Source organism: Doryrhamphus excisus, linkage group LG1 (assembly GCF_037039965.1).
Source record: "Doryrhamphus excisus strain RoL-2023G ecotype Guam linkage group LG1, RoL_Dexc_Guam_v1.1, whole genome shotgun sequence".
NCBI classification, from domain to species: Eukaryota; Metazoa; Chordata; class Actinopteri; order Syngnathiformes; family Syngnathidae; genus Doryrhamphus; species Doryrhamphus excisus.
In genome coordinates, this window is record NC_136357.1 from 25,668,989 (window position 1) to 25,690,135 (window position 21,147).

Below are 21,147 nucleotides of genomic sequence, written 5' to 3' on the forward strand. Positions count from 1 at the left end.
ACGCTAATATCAGAACCGGGTGTTGGTTTTTCATTAAAACGCTGCAAAAAACCTAAATCCTACAACAAAGTTAGGGTTGGGGAGTTGGGGTAAGGGGTAAGGGGTAAGGGGTACGGGGCAGAGGGCACGGGGCACAGGGCACAGGGCACAGGGCACAGGGCACAGGGCACGGGGCACAGGGCACAGGGCACAGGGCACGGGGCACGGGGCACAGGGCACAGAGTACTGGGTATGGGGTACGGGGTAAGGTGTAAGGGGTTGGGGGTTCTCCTTGGGGTTAGGAGTTGAGGCTTACTGCTAAGGGCTTGGGTACAGGGCTGGTGGTAAAAAGTTAAGCTTGCTAACAAGGTTAAGGGTCGGGGGTAAGGGATTATGAGGTTACACTTTAGGGTTGAGGTTTGGGTTAAGTGTTCTAACAAGGGGTTTGGTTAAGGTTAAGGTAAGGGATAAAAGGTTAAGGGAGTTAGGGGTTGGGGGGTTGAATGGTTAGGTTAAGGGTAAGAGATTACAGGTTTGGGTTAGCCTCATGGTTAAGGTAAGGAGTTGGGGTAAAAGGTTAGAGTTAAAGGTAATGGATTACAGGTTAGGTTTAGGGTTAAGGTAAGGGATTGGGGTTAAAGGTAAGGGATTACAGGTTAGGTTTAGAGTTGAGGTAAGGGGTTGGGGTCAAAGGTTGGGGTTAAAGGTAATGGATTACTGGTTAGGTTTAGGGTTAAGGTAAGGTGTTGGAGTAAAAGGTTAGGGTTAAAAGTAAGGGATTACAGGTTAGATTTAGGATTAAGGTAAGGTGTTGCGGTTAAAGGTAAGGGATTACTGGTTAGGTTTAGGGTTGAGGTAAGGGGTTGGAGCCAAAGGTTAGGGTTAAAGGTAATGGATTACAGGTTAGGTTTAGGGTTAAGGTAAGGTGTTGGTGTTAAAGGTAAGGGATTACAGGTTAGGTTTTGAGTTGAGGTAAGGGGTTGGGGTCAAAGGTTAGGGTTAAAGGTAATGGATTACAGGTTAGGTTTAGGGTTAAGGTAAGGAATTGGGGTTAAAGGTTAGGGTTAAAGGTAATGGATTGCAGGTTAGGTTTAGGGTTAAGGTAAGGGGTTGGGGTTTCTCCTAGAGGCTTAGGTTTACGGTTTAAGGGGTTCGGGTTCAAGGTAATAAGGAGTTACAGGTTGGGATTAGGGATTTTGCAACTGTAAAAAGGTGAGTTAGGGTAGGAATACAAAAAAATAAAACACACAATTGTGAAAGTATTCTTCCAAGAAGATACGGTGGTTAGCGTCATTGTTGTATGAAAATTGACTTCACCATTAAAGACCCCGTTTCATGGTTCTAATAATAGCAGGGGATAGTTGATGGAGACGGCGTGACGCTGGATGGATACATTGTGTTTCTGTTTTGTCCTGTGGGGGGGGTGGGGGGGTGGGGGGTGCACCCAAGTGTGAACAAATGATTGTTATTACTAGACAGTGGTGCGACGCTCTGCAACATCTTATTCTAAAAGCAAGTCAAGTCAGTGACTGATGGTGGAGTCCAGACCCAAGGTCCCTAATGCACGTAACCAGAGAAAAAGAATAAAACACCCACATTAGCAAAGGTTGGATCTCGAACAACGACCTGTCCACTTGCGTCTCAGCACAGCACGGCTATTTCAAGCCAGCAGGAAATGATGGGAGACCAAAAAGGGGAATAAATGGAAAGAAAACGGCGTCCATCAATCATCAAAACATCAAGTTCATTTTAGCAGGAAATTGCTCGTATATCAACTTGGATTCGTGCTGATTGAGTCAATTACACCACTGGAGACATCCCAGTACCACATGCAGTACAGCGTATACTCTAGTTTGGATACTATGTCAATGGGCTCATCACTTAGTACGCAGTACTTCTTCAGGGGTTAGGCTTAGGGGTAAGGGGGTCCACTTAGGGTTGGGAGGAAATGGTTATTGGTTCTCCGAACAGGGTTAGGGTTTGAAGGTTACTGGTAAGGGGTGTCCCAAGAACCAGACACCCATGACCATGACCGAAAGAATGAGAAAAAAATGGATGGATGAATGGATGGATGGTAAGAGGTGGGAGGAAGGGGTTAAGGGGTTATGCTCAAGGGTAAGACGTTGGGCTTATACTTAGGGGTTCTGCTAACAAGGTTAGGGGTTGAAGGTTACTGGTAAGGGGTGTCCCAAGAACCGGACACCCATGACCATGACCGAAAGAATGAGATCGCGGATACAGGCGGCTGAAAAGAGTTTCCTCCGAAGGGTAGCTGGACTCACCCTAAGAGATAGGGTGAGGAGCTCAGTCATCCAGGAGGGGCTCAGAGTAGAGCGGCTTCAGTTGAGGTGGCTCGGGCATCTAGTCCGGATGCTTCCCGGACGCCTCCCTGGTGAGGTGTTCCGGGCATGCCCAGCCAGGAAAAGGCCCCGGGGCAGACATAGGACTCGCTGGAGGGATTATGTCTCACAGCTGGCCTGGGAACGCCTTGGTGTCCTCCCGGTGGAGCTGGAGGTGGTGGCCGGGGACCGGGAAGTCTGGGCTTCCCTACTGAGACTGCTGCCCCCCGTGACCTGGACCCGGATAAGCGGAGGAAAATGGATGTGGAGATGGATGGTAAGGGATGGGAGGAAGGGGTTAAGGGGTTACGCTCAAGGGTAAGACGTTGGGCTTATACTTAGGGGTTCTGCTAACAAGGTTAGGGGTTGAAGGTTACTGGTAAGGGGTGTCCCAAGAACCGGACACCCATGACCATGACCGAAAGAATGAGATCACGGATACAGGCGGCTGAAATGAGTTTCCTCCGTAGGGTAGCTGCACTCACCCTAAGAGATAGGGTGAGGAGCTCAGTCATCCAGGAGGGGCTCAGAGTAGAGCGGCTTCAGTTGAGGTGGCTCGGGCATCTAGTCCGGATGCCTCCCGGACGCCTCCCTGGTGAGGTGTTCCGGGCATGCCCAGCCAGGAAAAGGCCCCGGGGCAGACCTAGGACACGCTGGAGGGATTATGTCTCACAGCTGGCCTGGGAACGCCTTGGTGTCCTCCCGGTGGAGCTGGAGGAGGTGGCCGGGGACCGGAAGTCTGGGCTTCACGACTGAGACTGCTGCCCCCGCGACCCGGACCCGGATAAGCGGAGGAAAATGGATGGTAAGGGGTGGGAGGAAGGGGTTAAGGGGTTACGCTCAAGGGTAAGACGTTGGGCTTATACTTAGGGGTTCTGCTAACAAGGTTAGGGGTTGAAAGGGTTGGTGGTAAGGGGCTAAGGGTTGGATTGAGGGTTTGGGCTTAGGTGGAAGGGGTTGGGGGGGCTTCTTGTCATGTGGATTAGATCGACAGATGAATAGGAAAGTAACGCTGGAGAGATTGACAGGCATAAGTAAACATTTGAACCGATAATTGGTCCGATTGCGGTCGAGTGGTTAGCACGCAGACCTCACAGCTAGGAGACCAGGGTTCAATTCCACCCTCGACCCTCTCTGTGTGGAGTTTGTATGTTCTCCCCGTGCATGCGTGGGTTTTCTCCGGGTACTCCGGTTTCCTCCCACATTCCAAAAACATGCTAGGTTAATTAGCCACTCCAAATTGTCCATAGGTATGAATGTGAGTGTGAATGGTTGTTTGTCTATATGTGCCCTGTGATTGGCTGGCCACCAGTCCAGGGTGTACACCGCCTCTCGCCCGAAGACTGCTGGGATAGGCTTCAGCACCCCAAGCGACCCTCATGAGGAAAAGCGGTAGAAAATGAATGAATGAATGAATTGGTCCGATTATCGATTGCCAAAAATCGGCCATCTTGATAAGACAGGACACAAACTCATAGGGATTGTTTGAAGACATTTTCTTAAGAGAGTCACATGAATACAAAGATCTATGATGGAGTCTTACGTATATAGCGCACATTTGGATATTGTTAACATGTACATGGTCTTCATCGTTATCATCATCATCATCATCATCATTATAAGCCAACGTTTGCTCGGAGAAGAAGAAAAGCAAAACATACAAGTGTGGCGTTAGTTTGTGTAAGAAAAAGAAAACGTTTACCCTGCAAATGATCACGATCTGTGTCAGAATGTCTTTGAGCAATCGGCCGACATCGGCGTAGAGAATAAAACACAAAAAGCTTCAAGCGCACGGCCAAGAGGAGGGGGGGAGGAGGAGGAAGGGGGCGCTGCTTCTCTCCAGCGTAGCTCGCTTGGAAAAACGTCCACGCATACCTGATGCACAAAGTCCACAGGAGGCTGCGATCACAATCCACGTACAGAAACTGAAAATGGACTCGAACGGACGTAACAACAGCAGAGGAGCGCTTAGGAACAAACGCTAAAGAAATACGACGACAACAAAGACAACGTTTGAGTTGAAAAGTGGTCCTTTTACCAGGAAATGATGATTTTAAAATATGGTATCATGTACCCAGAAAAAAATATTACGTTTGATTAATGTTCATGTTAAAGGTTAAATAACTGTTAATAGTTATCCTCCCTATCCGTGTGGAAGTGGTAAGTTTAAAGGAAATAACTTGAAGGCTACCGTTTAGGTCGCTAGCTCTCTAGTTTGCGTTGAAAAGTGGTCCTTTTACCAGGAAATTATGATTTTAAATGATTATTTTATTCCGTCTTTATTCCAAGAAAGTAAAGTGGCAATATTGTTGTCGGAAGATTTGGACCAGATTAAAGTCAGAATTTGTGAGAATAAAGTCGATTTTTTTTTTTAAATGTACTGCAAAAAAGAAAAGTATTACGCAGTATATAAAAGTATATTTTGAGCACGTTATTGTGTCATTTGCAATGAAATTGCCGTAATTTGATGAAAAAGAGGACGAAAAAGTCAATTTTACTGGATAAAAGTCATAATTTATAAAAATAAAGTGGAAATTAATTTCAGAAAAAAATACATTATTTTAAGATGTTTCAAGAATTGTCTTACATAATATCAAGAAAATAATTGTATTGCATAATATAAAAAAAATGAAAATATGACTAAAAGAGGAAATAGTCCTAATTTTACCGGATGAATGCTAAAATTTATGAGAATAAAATTGTATTTTTTTTCCAGAATAAATAATAATATAATAACAAAATGACTTTTCTTGTAGAAAATCGGAACCAAAGCACTGAAAAAGTTTGTATATTTTTCTGTTTTTAATAAATGTGTTTTTTTTTTTTGTTTGGAAAAACCTGATGCGGCCCAGCCTTGCCCAGACCCTAGCTCCAGTGGCCCCCAGGTAAATTGAGTTTGAGACCCCTGATGTCGAGGAACAAAATCAATGAATTAAAGTCAGTTTTGCATTGGGAAGAGAGCTTAAAAAGAAAAATCAACCTGTGACTTTTGAATAGTAGCCCTGCTGAAAAGGAAATAAAAGAAGCAAAAAGGACAACCGTCATTCACGGTGACGCTAGCTAGCGATAAAATACTCTCAAGTTACACTTTGACATTTTTGGGGAATTTAGCCAAGAAAGGAAACCCGCTGAGTGGAAAGCATCCCGCAGCTTGCTAATGAACTGCAAAGCAAAACTGAAGCAGCGACCTTGGATCTGGGAAATAAAAGACAAAAATATGATCTTGGAGCTGGTCTGAAGTTGGCTAATGAGCCGCTAATCTGGTTTGTTTAATCCCAGCGGAGTTAGCTGGCTAGCGGCCTCGCGGGTCCCAAGAAAGTTTGAAAGTGGCTAACTTTCTTTTCAAAACAAGAAAAGCTAAAGAATACCATAGTTTGAATTTTCAGGGTAGCAGGGGCTGGCCAGCTAGCCAGCTAGCTAACTATCTAGCCAGCTATCTAACTATCTAGCCAGCTAGCTAACTATCTAGCCAGCTAGCCAACTATCTAACTATCTAGCCAGCTAGCCAACTATCTAACTATCTAGCCAGCTAGCCAACTATCTAGCCAGCTAGCCAACTATCTAGCCAGCTAGCCAACTATCTAGCCAGCTAGCCAACTATCTAGCCAGCTAGCCAACTATCTAGCCAGCTAGCCAACTATCTAGCCAGCTATCTAACTATCTAGCCAGCTAGCCAGCTATCTAGCCAGCTAGCCAACTATCTAGCCAGCTATCTAACTATCTAGCCAGCTAGCCAGCTATCTAGCCAGCTAGCCAGCTATCTAGCCAGCTAGCCAGCTATCTAGCCAGCTAGCCAACTATCTAGCCAGCTAGCCAACTATCTAGCCAGCTAGCTAGCCATCTAGCCAGCTAGCTAACTATCCAGCCAGCTAGCTAACTATCCAGCCAGCTAGCTAACTATCCAGCCAGCTAGCTAACTATCCAGCCAGCTAGCCAGCTAGCCAGCTAGCTAACTATCTAGCCAGCTAGCCAACTAGCCAGCTAGCTAACTATCTAGCCAGCTAGCCAACTAGCCAGCTAGCTAACTATCTAGCCAGCAAGCCAACTATCTAGTCAGCTAGCTAACTATCGAGCCAGCTAGCCAGCTATCTAACTATCTAGCCAGCTATCTAACTATCTAGCCAGCTATCTAACTATCTAGCCAGCTAGCTAACTATTTAGCCAGCTAGCCAACTATTTAGCCAGCTAGCCAGCTATCTAACTATCTAGTCAGCTAGCTAACTATCTAGTCAGCTATCTAACTATCGAGCCAGCTATCTAACTATCTAGCCAGCTATCTAACTATCTAGCCAGCTAGCTAACTATCTAGCCAGCTAGCTAACTATCTAGCCAGCTATCTAGCCAGCTAGCCAACTATCTAGCCAGCTAGCTAACTATCTAGCCAGCTAGCCAGCTAGCTAACTATCTAGCCAGTTAGCCAGCTAGCTAACTATCTAGCCAGCTATCTAACTATGTAGCCAGCTAGCCAACTATCTAGCCAGCTAGCCAGCTATCTAACTATCTAGCCAGCTATCTAACTATCTAGCCAGCTAGCCAACTATCTAGCCAGCTAGCCAGCTATCTAGCCAGCTAGCCAGCTATCTAACTATCTAGCCAGCTAGCTAACTATCTAGCCAGCTAGCTAACTATCTAGCCAGCTATCTAACTATCTAGCCAGCTATCTAACTATCTAGCCAGCTAGCCAACTATCTAGCCAGCTAGCCAGCTATCTAACTATCTAGTCAGCTAGCTAACTATCGAGCCAGCTAGTCAGGTAGCTAACTATCTAGCCGGGATTTATTCACAAAAATGATTCATATTTTATTTGTTGAATAGTTTAGCTTCTAGGTGGAAACGACACAAGAAAGTAGCAAAAATAACACAAAAATTTGCTTCATAGTTGCTGTTTTTACATTTAGAAAATTAGCCGTAGCGCAAATCTTAGCAACTATAAAATTTTTTTTTATGTTTTACAATTTTTTTCGTCATTTCCAGCTAAAAAAACAAACAAACAAAAAACACAACCAAACCCCAACAGTAAAAATAAAATTGTATTGTATTGTTTTCCTTTTGATATTTTGTTTTTAAATGTGGAGTAGCGAGTGTGTCAATGTTAGCTAACGTTTCCCTTTTCCTGTTTTCCGACTTCTATTAAGTGAGAACATGGTCTAATTTCACAGGAATAATATTACTAAGGGAATTTGATACAAATGTATCACTGTTATCAAAATAAAGCTTACATTTGTAACATTTTTTTTTTTTAAATCAATTTTACGAAAGTGAAAATCAGGACCAAAAAATATAATTTGCCAAAGATAACATTTTAATATTATAAGGAAAAGTCATAATTTTCCAAGATTAAACTTGTAATTTGGCGTGAAAAGAACAGTTTTATGTCAACCTAGCTAGGATAATACAGTTAAAGTGGGAATATTACGAGAAAACCTTTTTTTTTTTTCCAAAATAAAGAAGTAACATTACGACATTTTCTCATAATATTGCTACTTTCAGAGCAGAAATGTTTACGTGAGAAATTTTGACATTTTTCCAGAGGAAAAGATGACTATTACAAATTATGAAAATGATGAAAAAACAAAAAAAACAACATTCTTTTGACGTTGGGCGTGGCCCGAATACTCGCTGGTATCACTCCACAGCAGCAGGGGGCAGCAACACAAAACAATAACACAAAACAAAATTAATTTTTTAAGTACATTGTTTGGTTTCAGGGGTGGGGGGGGGGTGTCTAACTCAACGAGTTATATTAAGCCACCCCTGATGACATTAAGGTCATAATGTCACAATAATAAATAGAAATATTACCGGGGAAAGAAGATACAATGAAAAAAAAATCATAAAAACAATTTTTAAACAATTTTAATATTATGAGCAAACGTCATAATTATCCGAGATTTAAATTGTAATATGAAAAGAACATAGATTTACGTAAATATCTGAAAATATTCGACCGTGTGAGAGCACATATGACGCAACAAGAAACGTAAATATTGCAGCAATAATACAGTTAATGGCGTAATATTACAAGAAAACGATTTCCCAGAATAAAAAAAAATTAACATTACGGCATTTTCTCATAATATTGCTACTTTCAAACCATGAATTTATGTGTACAAACTTTGGACATTTTACAGATGAAATTATGACTTATGAATTATGAAAATTATAAAAAAATTACTCTTTTTTTTTTTTAAACCTTTACGAGCGATTCTAATACTCATTGGTAAACACATGAATGTACGACTCCACAGCAGCAGGGGGCACCGTGGAGCAGAAAATGTAAAGGTTCAAATCTTTACCAACGCAAATGTTGCCATTTATTTTTGATCGTAATAATAAAATAATAAAATAATAAAAAAATAAAAAAATAAAATAATAAAATAATAAAATAATAAAATAATAAAATAATAAAATAATAAAATAATAAAATAATAAAATAATAAAATAATAAAATAAACATAATATATAACAAATAAAATAATATATTATAATAAAATAATATAATAATATAATTTAATAATAAAATAATTTTTAAGTGCACTGTAGTTTCTCATTGAATGTGAGCGTCTTGGCGAAGCGTTGAATTATTAACGTATAAACTTTCTTTTTTGCGAGGGAAAAAAAATAGCGTCGTCAAAATGGAAAAAAAGCTTTTCTTTCCCGGGATGGGAGCGTTTGAATACCAGCGTTTCTATTTCCAGTTGGGGAGGAAAAAAAAAAAAAACATATATGACAAAAAATGCGTACTGAAAATGAAAAAAAAAAGCTTCAGATTTCTGGAGTGGAAAAAAAGCTGCTGGAGCGCCGTCGGAAAATGTGGTTTAACTGCGTGGAAATCCAACCTAGACATCACAGTCGGGAATGAAAAGAAAGTGTAGGCGAGGGGGGGGAGGAAAAAAATAAGTTAACATAACTTTTGACACATAGAACTTTACAATATGTACAATCTTGTCATTTTTTTTTTGTATTTTTTTCTTAGAAATTAAAATAGATTTGTCACTTGTCTGATTGGCTAGGTCCTCTCCTCCTGCTTCCAAGCGTTAATTGGGCGTTCCGAGAGTGCAAGTAAGGCTTCCATCCTGGAGTCCCTGCCAAAAGTTTGTTTTTGGCGTCTCGGGCGAGGACCAGCCCTTAACACACGGCAGGAAATAAATATAAAATATATGTCATATTTCTATATATATTCATAAAACCAAAGCCGGGGGAGATTCTAGCTGTGTTGTCGTCGGTAGCAAACTGTGGCCCTTTTTCCTGTCGCTCATCTCGATATTTCACCTGGGGTAGGGGGCAAATATGGGTGAGGGGGGGCGGGGGGGCAAGTCTTGAAACCTGTACAGCTCATACGCTCATAAGTAAACAAAATGTAAAAGTTATTTTTTTCATATGTTTTATATCCACTATATCCAAAAGTGTTGCAGGCACTTAAGTCCTTCCCAAAAAAAACCTTGTTGTTTCTTCAACAGTGGAGCAGGTTGTGTTTGACTCTTCTTCCTGTGTGGGCGGGGCCTAGCCCAGGATGTCCAGGTAGACGGGCGTGGCCTTCCCCATGGCGAACAGAACCTTCTGGATGTCCTTGATGTTGAGTCGCTGCTGGGGCTCTCTCTGCCAGCAGCCCAGCATGATGTCGTAGACCTCCTTGGGGCAGATGCGAGGGCGGTCCAGGACGCGGCCCTGCGTGATGCATTCGATGACCTGCGGACCCAGACACAAAAAACGCACACCTCCGTTTTAGAGTCCGTAACGTCATAGACTGTTGGTGCTCTACATATATTGGGTAATAGGAGCCTAATGGTAATTATAGGGGTGCTATTTCATGTCTAGAGGGCTCTAATCATGTTAAAAACTGTATTTAGAAGGCCACAAAAAGGTTTTCCATGTGTTGTGTGTGTTTTTTAGTGCACTATATTGGGTAATAGGAGCCTGATGGTGATTATAGGGGTGCTATTTCATGTCTAGAGGGCTCTAATCATGTTAAAAACTGTATTTAGAAGGCCACAAAAAGGTTTTCCATGTGTTGTGGGTGTTTTTTAGTGCACTATATTGGGTAATAGGAGCCTGATGGTGATTATAGGGGTGTTATTTCACATCTGGAGGGCTCTAATCATGTTAAAAACTGTATTTACAAGGACGAAAAACATTTTATATGTGTTGTGTGTTTTTTATGTCCAGTATATTGGGTAATGGGAGGGTAATGGTGATCATAGGGGTACTATTTCATGTGTAGAGGGCTCTAATCATGTTAAAAACGGTATTTGGAAGGCCACCAAAATGTTTTCTAAGTGTTGTGTGTTTTTTTATGTCCACTATATTGGGTAATAGGAGCGTGATGGTGATTATAGGGGTGCTATTTCATGTCTAGAGGGCTCTAATCATGTTAAAAAACTGTATTTAGAAGGCCACAAAAAGGTTTTCCATGTGTTGTGGGTGTTTTTTAGTGCACTATATTGGGTAATAGGAGCCTGATGGTGATTATAGGGGTGTTATTTCACATCTGGAGGGCTCTAATCATGTTAAAAACTGTATTTACAAGGACGAAAAACATTTTATATGTGTTGTGTGTTTTTTTACATCCAGTATATTGGGTAATGGGAGTGTAATGGTGATTATAGGGGTGCTATTTCATGTCTAGAGGGCTCTAATCATGTTAAAAACTGTATTTACAAGGTCGCAAAACATTTTCTATGTGTTGTGTGTTTTTGTTATGTCCACTATATTGGGTAATGGGAGGGTAATGGTGATCATAGGGGTGCTATTTCATGTGTAGAGGGCTCTAATCATGTCAAAAACAGTATTTAGAAGGCCACCAAAATGTTTTCTATGTGTTGTGTGTTCTTTTATGTCCACTATATTGAGTAATAGGAGCCTGATGGTAATTATAGGGGTGTTATTTCATGTCTAGAGGGCTCTAATCATGTTAAAAACTGTATTTAGAAGGCCACGAAAACGGTTTTCTACATGTTATGTGTCTTTTTATGTCCACTATATTGGGTAATAGGAGTGTAATGGTGATTATAGGGGTGTTATATGATGTCTAGAGGGCTCTAATCATGTTAAAAACTGCATTTAGAAGGCCACGAAAAAGTTTTCTATGTGTTTTGTCTCTTTTTATGTCCACTATATGGGGTAATAAAAGCGTAATGGTGATTATAGGGGTGTTATTTCATGTCTAGCAGGGCTCTAATCATATTAAAAACTGTATTTATACGGCTGTAAACAGGTTTTCTACGCTCTAACTGCAAAAATATCCCATTTCTAAACAGAAATCCTACTTCTTCTGTTAATATTAGAGTAGTAGTACTGCAGTACCAGTGGAGACCACATGGGACACTTTAGGCTGTTGAAGTAAACTGCAAAAAAAGTTGAAAACTTCCTGTTGTCAAGGTAAAAATACGTGTTTATAATAATGATTGGAGTGTATTCATCACATGAATCACAACGTACAAATGAATTAGTTCTGCATTCTTTGTGAGAAGCAGTGGGGGGGTGGATCCAGGTAGGAACCATTGTATGTATATATATTTATATATATGTTGGAAGTACAATAAGCATCTATTTTGGTACGGCTCGTAAGCGCATGAATGGAAAGCACTCAGACCCAAATTTGTCTTAATGAAGCGTGGGCGTCGACCCGAGAAGACGCTAACAGGGTGACTGATTGTTTCCTTTGTTGGACTCGTCCTCCAATTAGCCACATGACTAAGTGCTGTTTTGACAATCTGACTTTGTGTGCGTACACTTGCAGGTTTATTTTCAACCAACATGCCCCCCCCCCCCCCCCCATCTCTCTTTTCGCTTGCCTAATGTCCTAATTGTCTCCATTTCAAGCTAAAGCGAGGATTAACTGTGTATGTGTGTGTGTGTGTTTAGGCTAATTACCAACACTGATGCTGCTGCGGGGGAAAGGATGGACGCCCCCCCCACACACACTTACACATAATGGTGTCATTTCACACAAAAATACCACAGCGTTGGTGAAAAGTATAATTAATATGCTCCCATTTTGGAAGTATAGGACATGTTTTTTTAATAAATACACAATACTTTCCTTTTTTTTAACCCATTATGATAACTTTCTGCTTTGAAAGACCAATACGGTACTGATAACCCATATTTTTGGGAATTGAACATGTAGTCTGTGCACTTGGAGGTAAGAAGAACTGGAAGAAAGTTGATGAGTGCTAATGAAATATCCTAACATGACTACTAGTAGTACATCAATACTACCAGAGAAGCAGAGTACAGACGGGGAGGAGCCAATTGCCATGCCCCAGCTAGGTGCACTGTATTCGGGCACACACTCCGAGTAGCCGGTGTGACGCCATGGAGGTCTCTGGTGAACCTTTTGCACTTTTCAACTGCCGCTGCCGTTTTTTTTTTGCCGTCATGACGGAGAATTAGGTACAACTAGCTAACTTACATAGCTAACAGCTAATTTACATAATCTTTTTACATTACTTTTTTGTTTTACTTTATTCCCATAATTATGTTTCCCCATACGCAGGGTTTTGGGATTTCCGAAAAATGCCAAAAAAATATATTAAATATATTTATATTAAAAATATATTCAATATTAAATATTAATAAAGATATTTTTTTTACTACTTCAAGTTGATGCTACTAAAATGACATTATTTTCCCACTGAATATTACCAGTTTAAAAATTGCCACTTTTGTAAAAATATATATATTCTCAGAATTATGACTTTATTCCTATACTGCAATTACACAAAATTATTTCATAAAATCATTCAAAAATGTTTTTAATATTTACATTATTCTCTTTAAGATTTCACTTTTTTTCTTACAAGATTTCCATGCGATTCTTTTAAAATTACACATTTTTGTTAGATTACAACTTTTTTCCTCTTCATATTTTGACTATTTTGTGTAAAATTGTTGCTAATTTTTTCATTTTCTGCAATTGTTTTTGTTTTCTTGTAAAATTCTATTTTTAAAATTTGCTGTGGGCCTCTGGGCCACACTTTGGACACCCCTGATTTATTACCTTTGTACTTCATTTCATTCCATGAACACCTTTAAGTGTGACTATTTCATTGTTTTTACATAATATCTTATTAATAGCTTACATAATAGCCTGCTTAACTTATTCTTTCACTTGTATGACTACCGTTGTTTGTCATTATTAATTAATTACTTTTCTGACAGCTAAAAAAAAAAAAAAAAGCTTAAAATGTACCTTAAAGGAATGGCTGTAGGGTAAATTAAAGGCTTTGCTGTGGAGCAGATTATTTCTATTGTGGTGATTTTCGATGAAGATAATCCCTTCAGGAAAGAAAGGAAAGAGAAGAAAAAGAAAGAAAAGATAAAGAAATAAGAGAAAAAAAGAAGAAGGAGTAAAACGAAAAAGGAAAAGAAAAAAAGGAGAAAAAAAGAGGAAAAGAAAGAAAACAAAGAAAAAAAGAAGACAAAAAAAGAAGACAAAAAGAAAAAAAGGAGAAAAAAGAGAGGAAAAGAAAGAAAAATAAATAAAAAAAGAAAAAAAGAAGAGAAAAAAGAAGAAAAAGAGAAGAAAGAAAGAAAAAAAAGAAGAAAAAACGGTAATCCCTTCAAAGAAAACAGAAGAAAAAAATAAGAGAAAAAAAGAAAAAAGAAAAAAAGGAGAAAAAAGAGAGGAAAAGAAAGAAAAAAAAAGAAAAAAAGAAGAAAAAAAGAGAAGAAAAGAGAAAAAAAAGAAGAGGAAAAAAAAGATAATACTTCAAAGGGTAGTCATGGCAACCACAGGCAAACAAACGGGAGAGAAATTTTAACGTGGTGTCGGAATAATAATGGAATAATAATGGAATACTAATGGAATAACAATGGAATAATAATGGAAGAGAACTGGGTTTTCCGTCTTAGTTGAAAGTCTGGGCTGTGAACGCAGCGACTATTTTTTACGCAGCGGGCGAGTTCATAGACCGTCTAAAATGTTTCTGTGAATGTCTGACGCTGTGCAAATGTCACAGCAAGAGATGTGGGAGTGGGATGGGAAGGGGGGGGGGGGGTAAGGAATGACAAGTTCTCCTCCAGGTGATAATCTTTTTTTTTTTTTTCATTTTTTTGCTACGGCCTTCCATCCAGAGCTGCGATGCTTTGGGTGTTAATTGAATACCTGCATTGGAGCAAAGCTGACAGCAAAGGTTGAGGAGACTTTTATTGATGTTTGAATTGAAAGGCTTTAGAAACGTGCACGTCGGCTTCCTCTTTTTAGGGTCAATCTAATTCTCCCGACTCGGGACTCCACAAGAGTCGCTCTGGTGGACTTGTATCGATTCAAGCTTGTTGTGGCTCCTGAACAGCGGAACCCGTCCGCCTTTGCACATTAGAAAGTCTTCTGCAGAGTCCATTTCATGTCTTTTTTATTTGGGCTGTCAAAAATAACGCCTTAACAGCAGTATTATTTGACAAAAATATGCATATTTAGCATATTTACATATTATTTTAGCCTGAATGAAGCGTTTGCAAGCATACAAATGGCTAAAAGGTAGTAAAATGCAACTACATAGTATTCCCCATCTCGTCACTAGGTGTCAGTAGCGGACTGACACTGTCATGTTGGGTGAGACACACAAGCACCAGAGTTTTATTGCAGGTTTAAATCAGCTGACGCAGTAATACCTAACAGAAGCTACCGTTGCTAAATATATCGGCCTGTAAGATACAACTTACAGGCCGGGGGGGGGGGGGGGGGGGGGGCAGGATGTAGCAAACACTGTACTCTAGGGGTACTATTTCATGTCTAGAGGGCTCTAATCATGTTAAAAACTGTATTTAGAAAGACGCAAAATGTTTTCTATGTGTTGTGTGTCTTTTCATGTCCACTATATTGGGTAATAGGAGTGTAATGGTGATTATAGGGGTGCTATTTCATGTCTAGAGGGCTCTAATCATGTTAAAAACTGTATTTAGAAGGCCACAAAAAGGTTTTCTATATGTTGTGTGTCTTTTTATGTCCACTATATTGGGTAATAGCAGTGTAATGGTGATTATAGGGGTGTTATTTCATGTCTAGAGGGCTCTAATTAGGTTAAAAAACTGGATTTAGAAGGCCACAAAAAGGTTTTCTATATGTTGTGTGTCTTTTTATGTCCACTTTATTGGGTCATGGGAGAGTAATGGTGATTATAGGGGTGTTATTTCATGTCTAGAGAGCTCTAATCAGGTTAAAAACTGGATTTAGAAGGCCACAAAAAGGTTTTCTATATGTTGTGTGTCTTTTTATGTCCACTATATTGGGTAATAGGAGTGTAATGGTGATTATAGGGGTGCTATTTCATGTCTAGAGGGCTCTAATCATGTTAAAAACTGTATTTAGAAGGCCACAAAAAGGTTTTCTATATGATGTGTGTCTTTTTATGTCCACTATATTGGGTGATAGGAGTGTAATGGTGATTATAGGGGTGTTATTTCATGTCTAGAGAGCTCTAATCAGGTTAAAAACTGGATTTAGAAGGCCACAAAAAGGTTTTCTATATGTCGTGTGTCTTTTTATGTCCACTTTATTGGGTCATGGGAGAGTAATGGTGATTATAGGGGTGTTATTTCATGTCTAGAGAGCTCTAATCAGGTTAAAAACTGTATTTAGAAGGCCACAAAAAGGTTTTCTATATGTTGTGTGTCTTTTTATGTCCACTATATTGGGTAATAGCAGTGTAATGGTGATTATAGGGGTGTTATTTCATGTCTAGAGGGCTCTAATTAGGTTAAAAACTGTATTTAGAAGGCCACAAAAAGGTTTTCTATATGTTGTGTGTCTTTTTATGTCCACTATATTGGGTCATAAGAGCGTAATAGTGATTATAGGGTTGCTATTTCATGTCTAGGAGGGCTCTAATCATATTAAAAACTGTATTTAGACGGCTGTAAAAAAACACAAAAATATCTATTTCATGTTTTTTCATGTAAAAATACTGTGTGGGCGGCATGGCGGACTAGTGGTTAGCGCGCAGACCTCACAGCTAGAAGACCAGGGTTCAATTCCACCCTCGGGCCATCTCTGTGTGGAGTTTGAATGTTCTCCCCGTGCATGCGTGGGTTTTCTCCGGGTACTCCGGTTTCCTCCCACATTCCAAAAACATGCTAGGTTAATTAGCGACTCCAAATTGTCCATAGGTATGAATGTGAGTGTGAATGGTTGTTTGTCTATATGTGCCCTGTGATTGGCTGGCCACTACTGTGTCTTGGTCACCTCATTGTTGCCCAGCTGGAACCAGGGCTGCTTCCCGTACGTGAAGATCTCCCACAAGATGACACCGAAGCTCCAGACGTCGCTCTCCGTGGAGAACTTCCTGTACATGATGCTCTCGGGGGGCATCCAGCGAATGGGTAGCATGGTGTGTCCTCCGACCTGATTAGAAGAAAGAAAGAAGAGTTTAACACACACACACACACAAAGACACACACTCACTCCCACTCAGGAGAATATTCCGTCATCAACAGAACTCCCGGGCGTCAGGGGATTAAGTGTCCTTGCATGTAAGCGATACCGCTGGCTTAACATCTCATGAATGTCTGCCTTGCCGCTGGGTGTCGATACTGAAGCAAAAAAAAAACAAAATGGCGAGCAATAATCCGCCACCTGTTCCTCGCGTGCTAAAGCAAAGCCTCCAGGTTAGCGTGTGGAACTTTTGTTCCCGACGGGAGCGAGAACGTTCACCAAGCCGCCAGGACGTCAGCTTAGGAGGCATGCCGCTGTTTACCATACCTTTACATCCACGCAGGATGCAGCAAATCCATGGGGGCTCGGGGGTAAGGGGGTAGGGGGGGTGGGGGGCTGGTTGTGTTTAACGGCTTCAAAAGCAGCCGAACATGAAATGAAGTCCCCGTCGCTGTAAATCCTCCCGGGCTGGATATTAATCGATCAAACAATCAACCATTCATCATCTCGCCTCTCAGCTTCCATTTGCAAGCCCCCGCCCCCCAACCCCCACCCCCATCTTAATCATAACGGCGATGAGCTGGACAAGATGAGTTGAGCGGGAAAGATCGTCAAAGTATTGCCAGATTCTGCGAAACACGCTAAGACATTATTCATCACAGAGATCATGGCCGAGTCTCTCGAGGTGGGGGAGGTGGGGGGTGCAGGGTGGAGGTGGTGGTGGGGAGGGGGGTTACACTATTGGCAGATTATATGAATAACACAAGCCTGCCGGCCAAGAATCAATTTATCCTCACTGTTAGTATACGCAGATTTACCCGGCTGCGTTCTTTCCAGCCTTAACAGAATTGGATGGCTAACATTTGTATGGCTAACAGAATTGGATTGCTAACAGTTGGATGGCTAACAGAATTGGGTGGCTAACAGTTGGATGGCTAACAGAATTGGGTGGCTAACAGTTGGATGGCTAACAGTTGGATGGCTAACATAATTGGGTGGCTAACAGTTGGATGGCTAACAGAATTGGATGGTTAACAGTTGCATTGCTAACAGAATTGGGTGGCTAACAGTTGGATGGCTAACAGTTGGATGGCTAACAGAATTGGATGGCTAACAGAATTGGATGGCTAACAGAATTGGATAGCTAACTGTTGGATGACTAACACTTGGATAGCTAACAGAATTGGATGGCTAACAGAATTGGATGGCTAACAGAATTGGATGGCTAACCGAATTGGATGGCTAACAGTTGGATGGCTAACAGTTGGATGGCTAACAGAATTGGATGGCTAACAGAATTGGATGGCTAACTGTTGGATGGCTAACCAAATTGGATGACTAACAGTTGGATGGCTAACAGTTGGATGGCTAACAGTTGGATGGCTAACAGTTGGATGGCTAACAGTTGAATGGCTAACAGTTGGATGGCTAAGAGAATTGGGTGGCTAACAGTTGGATGCTAACAGTTGGGTGGCTAACAGTTGGATGGCTAACAGAATTGGATGGATAACAGAATTGGATGGCTAACAAAATTGGATGTCTAACAGAATTGGATGGCTAACTGTTGGATGCCTAACAGTTGGATGGCTAACCGAATTGGATGACTAACCGAATTGGATGGCTAACAGAATTGGGTGGCTAACAGTTGGATGGCTAACAGAATTGGATGGCTAACAGTTGGATGGCTAACAGAATTGGGTGGCTAACAGTTGGATGGCTAACAGAATTGGATGGCTAACAGTTGGATGGCTAACAGAATTGGGTGGCTAACAGTTGGATGGCTAACAGAATTGGATGGCTAACAGTTGGATGGCTAACAGAATTGGGTGGCTAACAGTTGGATGGCTAACAGTTGGATGAAAGAAAGAGCCACCCCTCAGAGAAATCTTGGATGGGTTCAAACAAGCTAACCAAACAACAGTCGTATGATTTAATGCTGAAATAAAGTTGTCGTTACAAAAGATGAATCCGTAAGAGAATTGTGGGATGGGTAGAAAAGATTCCAATCAATGGAGGTCTTGACTTCGGAATTTTGTTGCGTCTGCGTCTTTGGTCATTTTGCAATCTGAGCTCACAGGATTACTCGAAATCCCTCCTAGCAACACATTAACATATCTGAGTCATATCGCCGAACACACAAGTCAGTCTGTTGAAGCACGCATGAATACCGCGTGGGGTTCTACAGGGGGTCATGAACGGAATGACATCGATAAAACGCAGCTTGCTCATTGGACATCAATATGATATGGGATTCACTGGTGCATCCAACCAAGCTTCTATCCATTCTATTCATCTGTCTTTGGAGTCATCCATCTTTGGGTCCATCTGTCCAGCAAATTGAAGGTATTGGTCCAAGGACTCCAGCCTCGAATGTATAAAAGACCGGGCAGGGAAAGGAAGGGCGCTGTTTGCAGCTGTGCTGTAATAAGACCCGCTTACTTGTAGGCATACAGGGACTGCAGATAAGCCCGTACGTCTGTATTAGGTATTGTTGTCAAGAATAAATAATCTGGTTCTCATTCTGTGATTTGGTTCTGTGATTTGATTCCCTTATCCTCTGTTCGAAACCCACTTGGAGTCCTCAGGAGGAGGATTTCTACAGAATCCATGGATCCATGCAAGCGTCCATTCATTCATCAACACGTTTAACCATGAACCTTCGCCGTTCAACCTTTGGACCGTACACCCATCCATGCATCTGTCCGTCATTTGATCCACTCCATCGCCGTCTGTCCATCATCTCATATCATCTCATCCAGCTCACGTATCTGTCCATACAACCATCCATCCATCCATCTGTCCCTTGATCTACCCAAACATTAACACATCCGTGTATCCGTATGTTCATCCGTTCGCCGATCCATCAATGCATTTGTCCGACCATCTGTTTCTCCATTCACATATCTATTCCTTCCACACGAGTCAGTCCTGCGTCTATTCATCTATACATCTGCCCATCCATGGATCAGCATACGGTCTTTGACTACCCATCCATCCTCGTCCATCCAACTATCCATGCATCGGTCGCAACTGTTTATCCACTCATTTAATTATCAATTCAAGTCATTCGTTGTTTTGCCCAGTTGTCCGTATATTAGTCAGTACACACATATATCTGATCATATACTATCCATATACTATCTGTACATCCATTCACACATCGGTCCATCTCCGCTTACACTCGTTCATGGATGTATCTACCCGTGTATTTCTTCTTCATAGTACATCCACTCATTCATTTTCCCACCATTGAAAAAACAAAAACAACAAAAAAAAGTTGCCGTCATCAGAGTAGCTGTTGGACGGTGTTAGCGCTCTCCTTACGTTCTACACAAATGGGTATTGATGCCGCTAGCCTGGAGGTCCACTTGGCCGTTATAGAAAAGCTTTCAAGTGCACCTAAATGCTGACTGTGACTCAAAAATCACAGCCCCATTGATTTGCAGACTTTTCTGGTGTTTCAGCAAAACAAAGGAAGTGCATCATTTTACCATTCCTTTCTCACGGGGTCAAGTCTAAACACGTCCTGCGTCAGCCGGATGAAATCGCGGTACGGAACGAAGACGTAGCGACTTCCCACAAAAAAAAACATTGAAACCGTCTTCTGTTGAGTGGGAACACTTGCCAAAGCCTTCCCATTGGATAAGACGTAAGCGATACCTCGCCATCGCTCAGTAGAAATGGGGAAGTGGACTACAAGTTAGAGCTATGAAAACCAAAACAACCAAACAACCATCTATCCACGTGGTTAGCATGGTTAGCATGTTGGCCAGATCTAGAGGATCCGTATCAATGCGAGTGTTAATGGTTGTTGTCTCCATTGACTGTTGCCGAAGTTGGCTGGGATAGGCTCCATCCTACCCCCCCCCCCGCCACCCTAAGTGGGAATAAGCATCATCAAACATGGATGGATGGAACCCATGTTGCCTTAAAACCAGGCTAACAGTTGGATGGTTAATGGTTGGATGGCTAACAGAATTGGATGGCTAACAGAATTGGATGGCTAACAGAATTGTATGGTTAACAGTTGGGTGGCTAATGATTGGATGGCTAACGGTTGGATGGCTAACAGAATTGGATGGCTAACAGTTGGATGGCTAACAGAATTGGATGGCTAACAGAATTGGATGGTTAACAGTTGGATGGCTAACGATTGGATGGCTAACGGTTGGATGGCTAACAGAATTGGATGGCTAACAGAATTGGATGGCTAACAATTGTATGGCTAACAGAATTGGATGCTAACAGAATTGTATGGCTAACATTTGGATGGCTAACATTTGGATGGCTAACATTTGGATGGCTAACAGAATTGTATGGCTAACAGAATTGTATGGCTAACAGAATTGTATGGCTAACAGTTGGATGGCTAACGGTTGGATGGCTAACAGAATTGGATGGCTAACATTTGGATGGCTAACAGAATTGGATGGCTAACAGAATTGTATGGCTAAC

The 21,147-nt window shown here is 41.3% G+C and overlaps 1 protein-coding gene across 2 annotated transcripts in view; it reads right to left on the reverse strand.

Moving 5' to 3' along the window:
* Positions 1 to 9,417: 9,417 nt before the first annotated feature.
* Positions 9,418 to 21,147, reverse strand: part of ntrk3b (neurotrophic tyrosine kinase, receptor, type 3b) — a 273,184-nt gene continuing 261,454 nt past the window's right edge. For both annotated transcript variants that reach the window (XM_078792754.1, XM_078792752.1), the window contains 2 exons: positions 16,504 to 16,662; positions 9,418 to 10,007 (listed from right to left, as the gene is read on the reverse strand). In XM_078792754.1, coding sequence (XP_078648880.1) covers positions 9,822 to 10,007; positions 16,504 to 16,662 — 345 coding nt within the window. In that variant the 3' untranslated portion in view covers positions 9,418 to 9,821. The remainder of the gene's footprint in view (positions 10,008 to 16,503; positions 16,663 to 21,147) is intronic.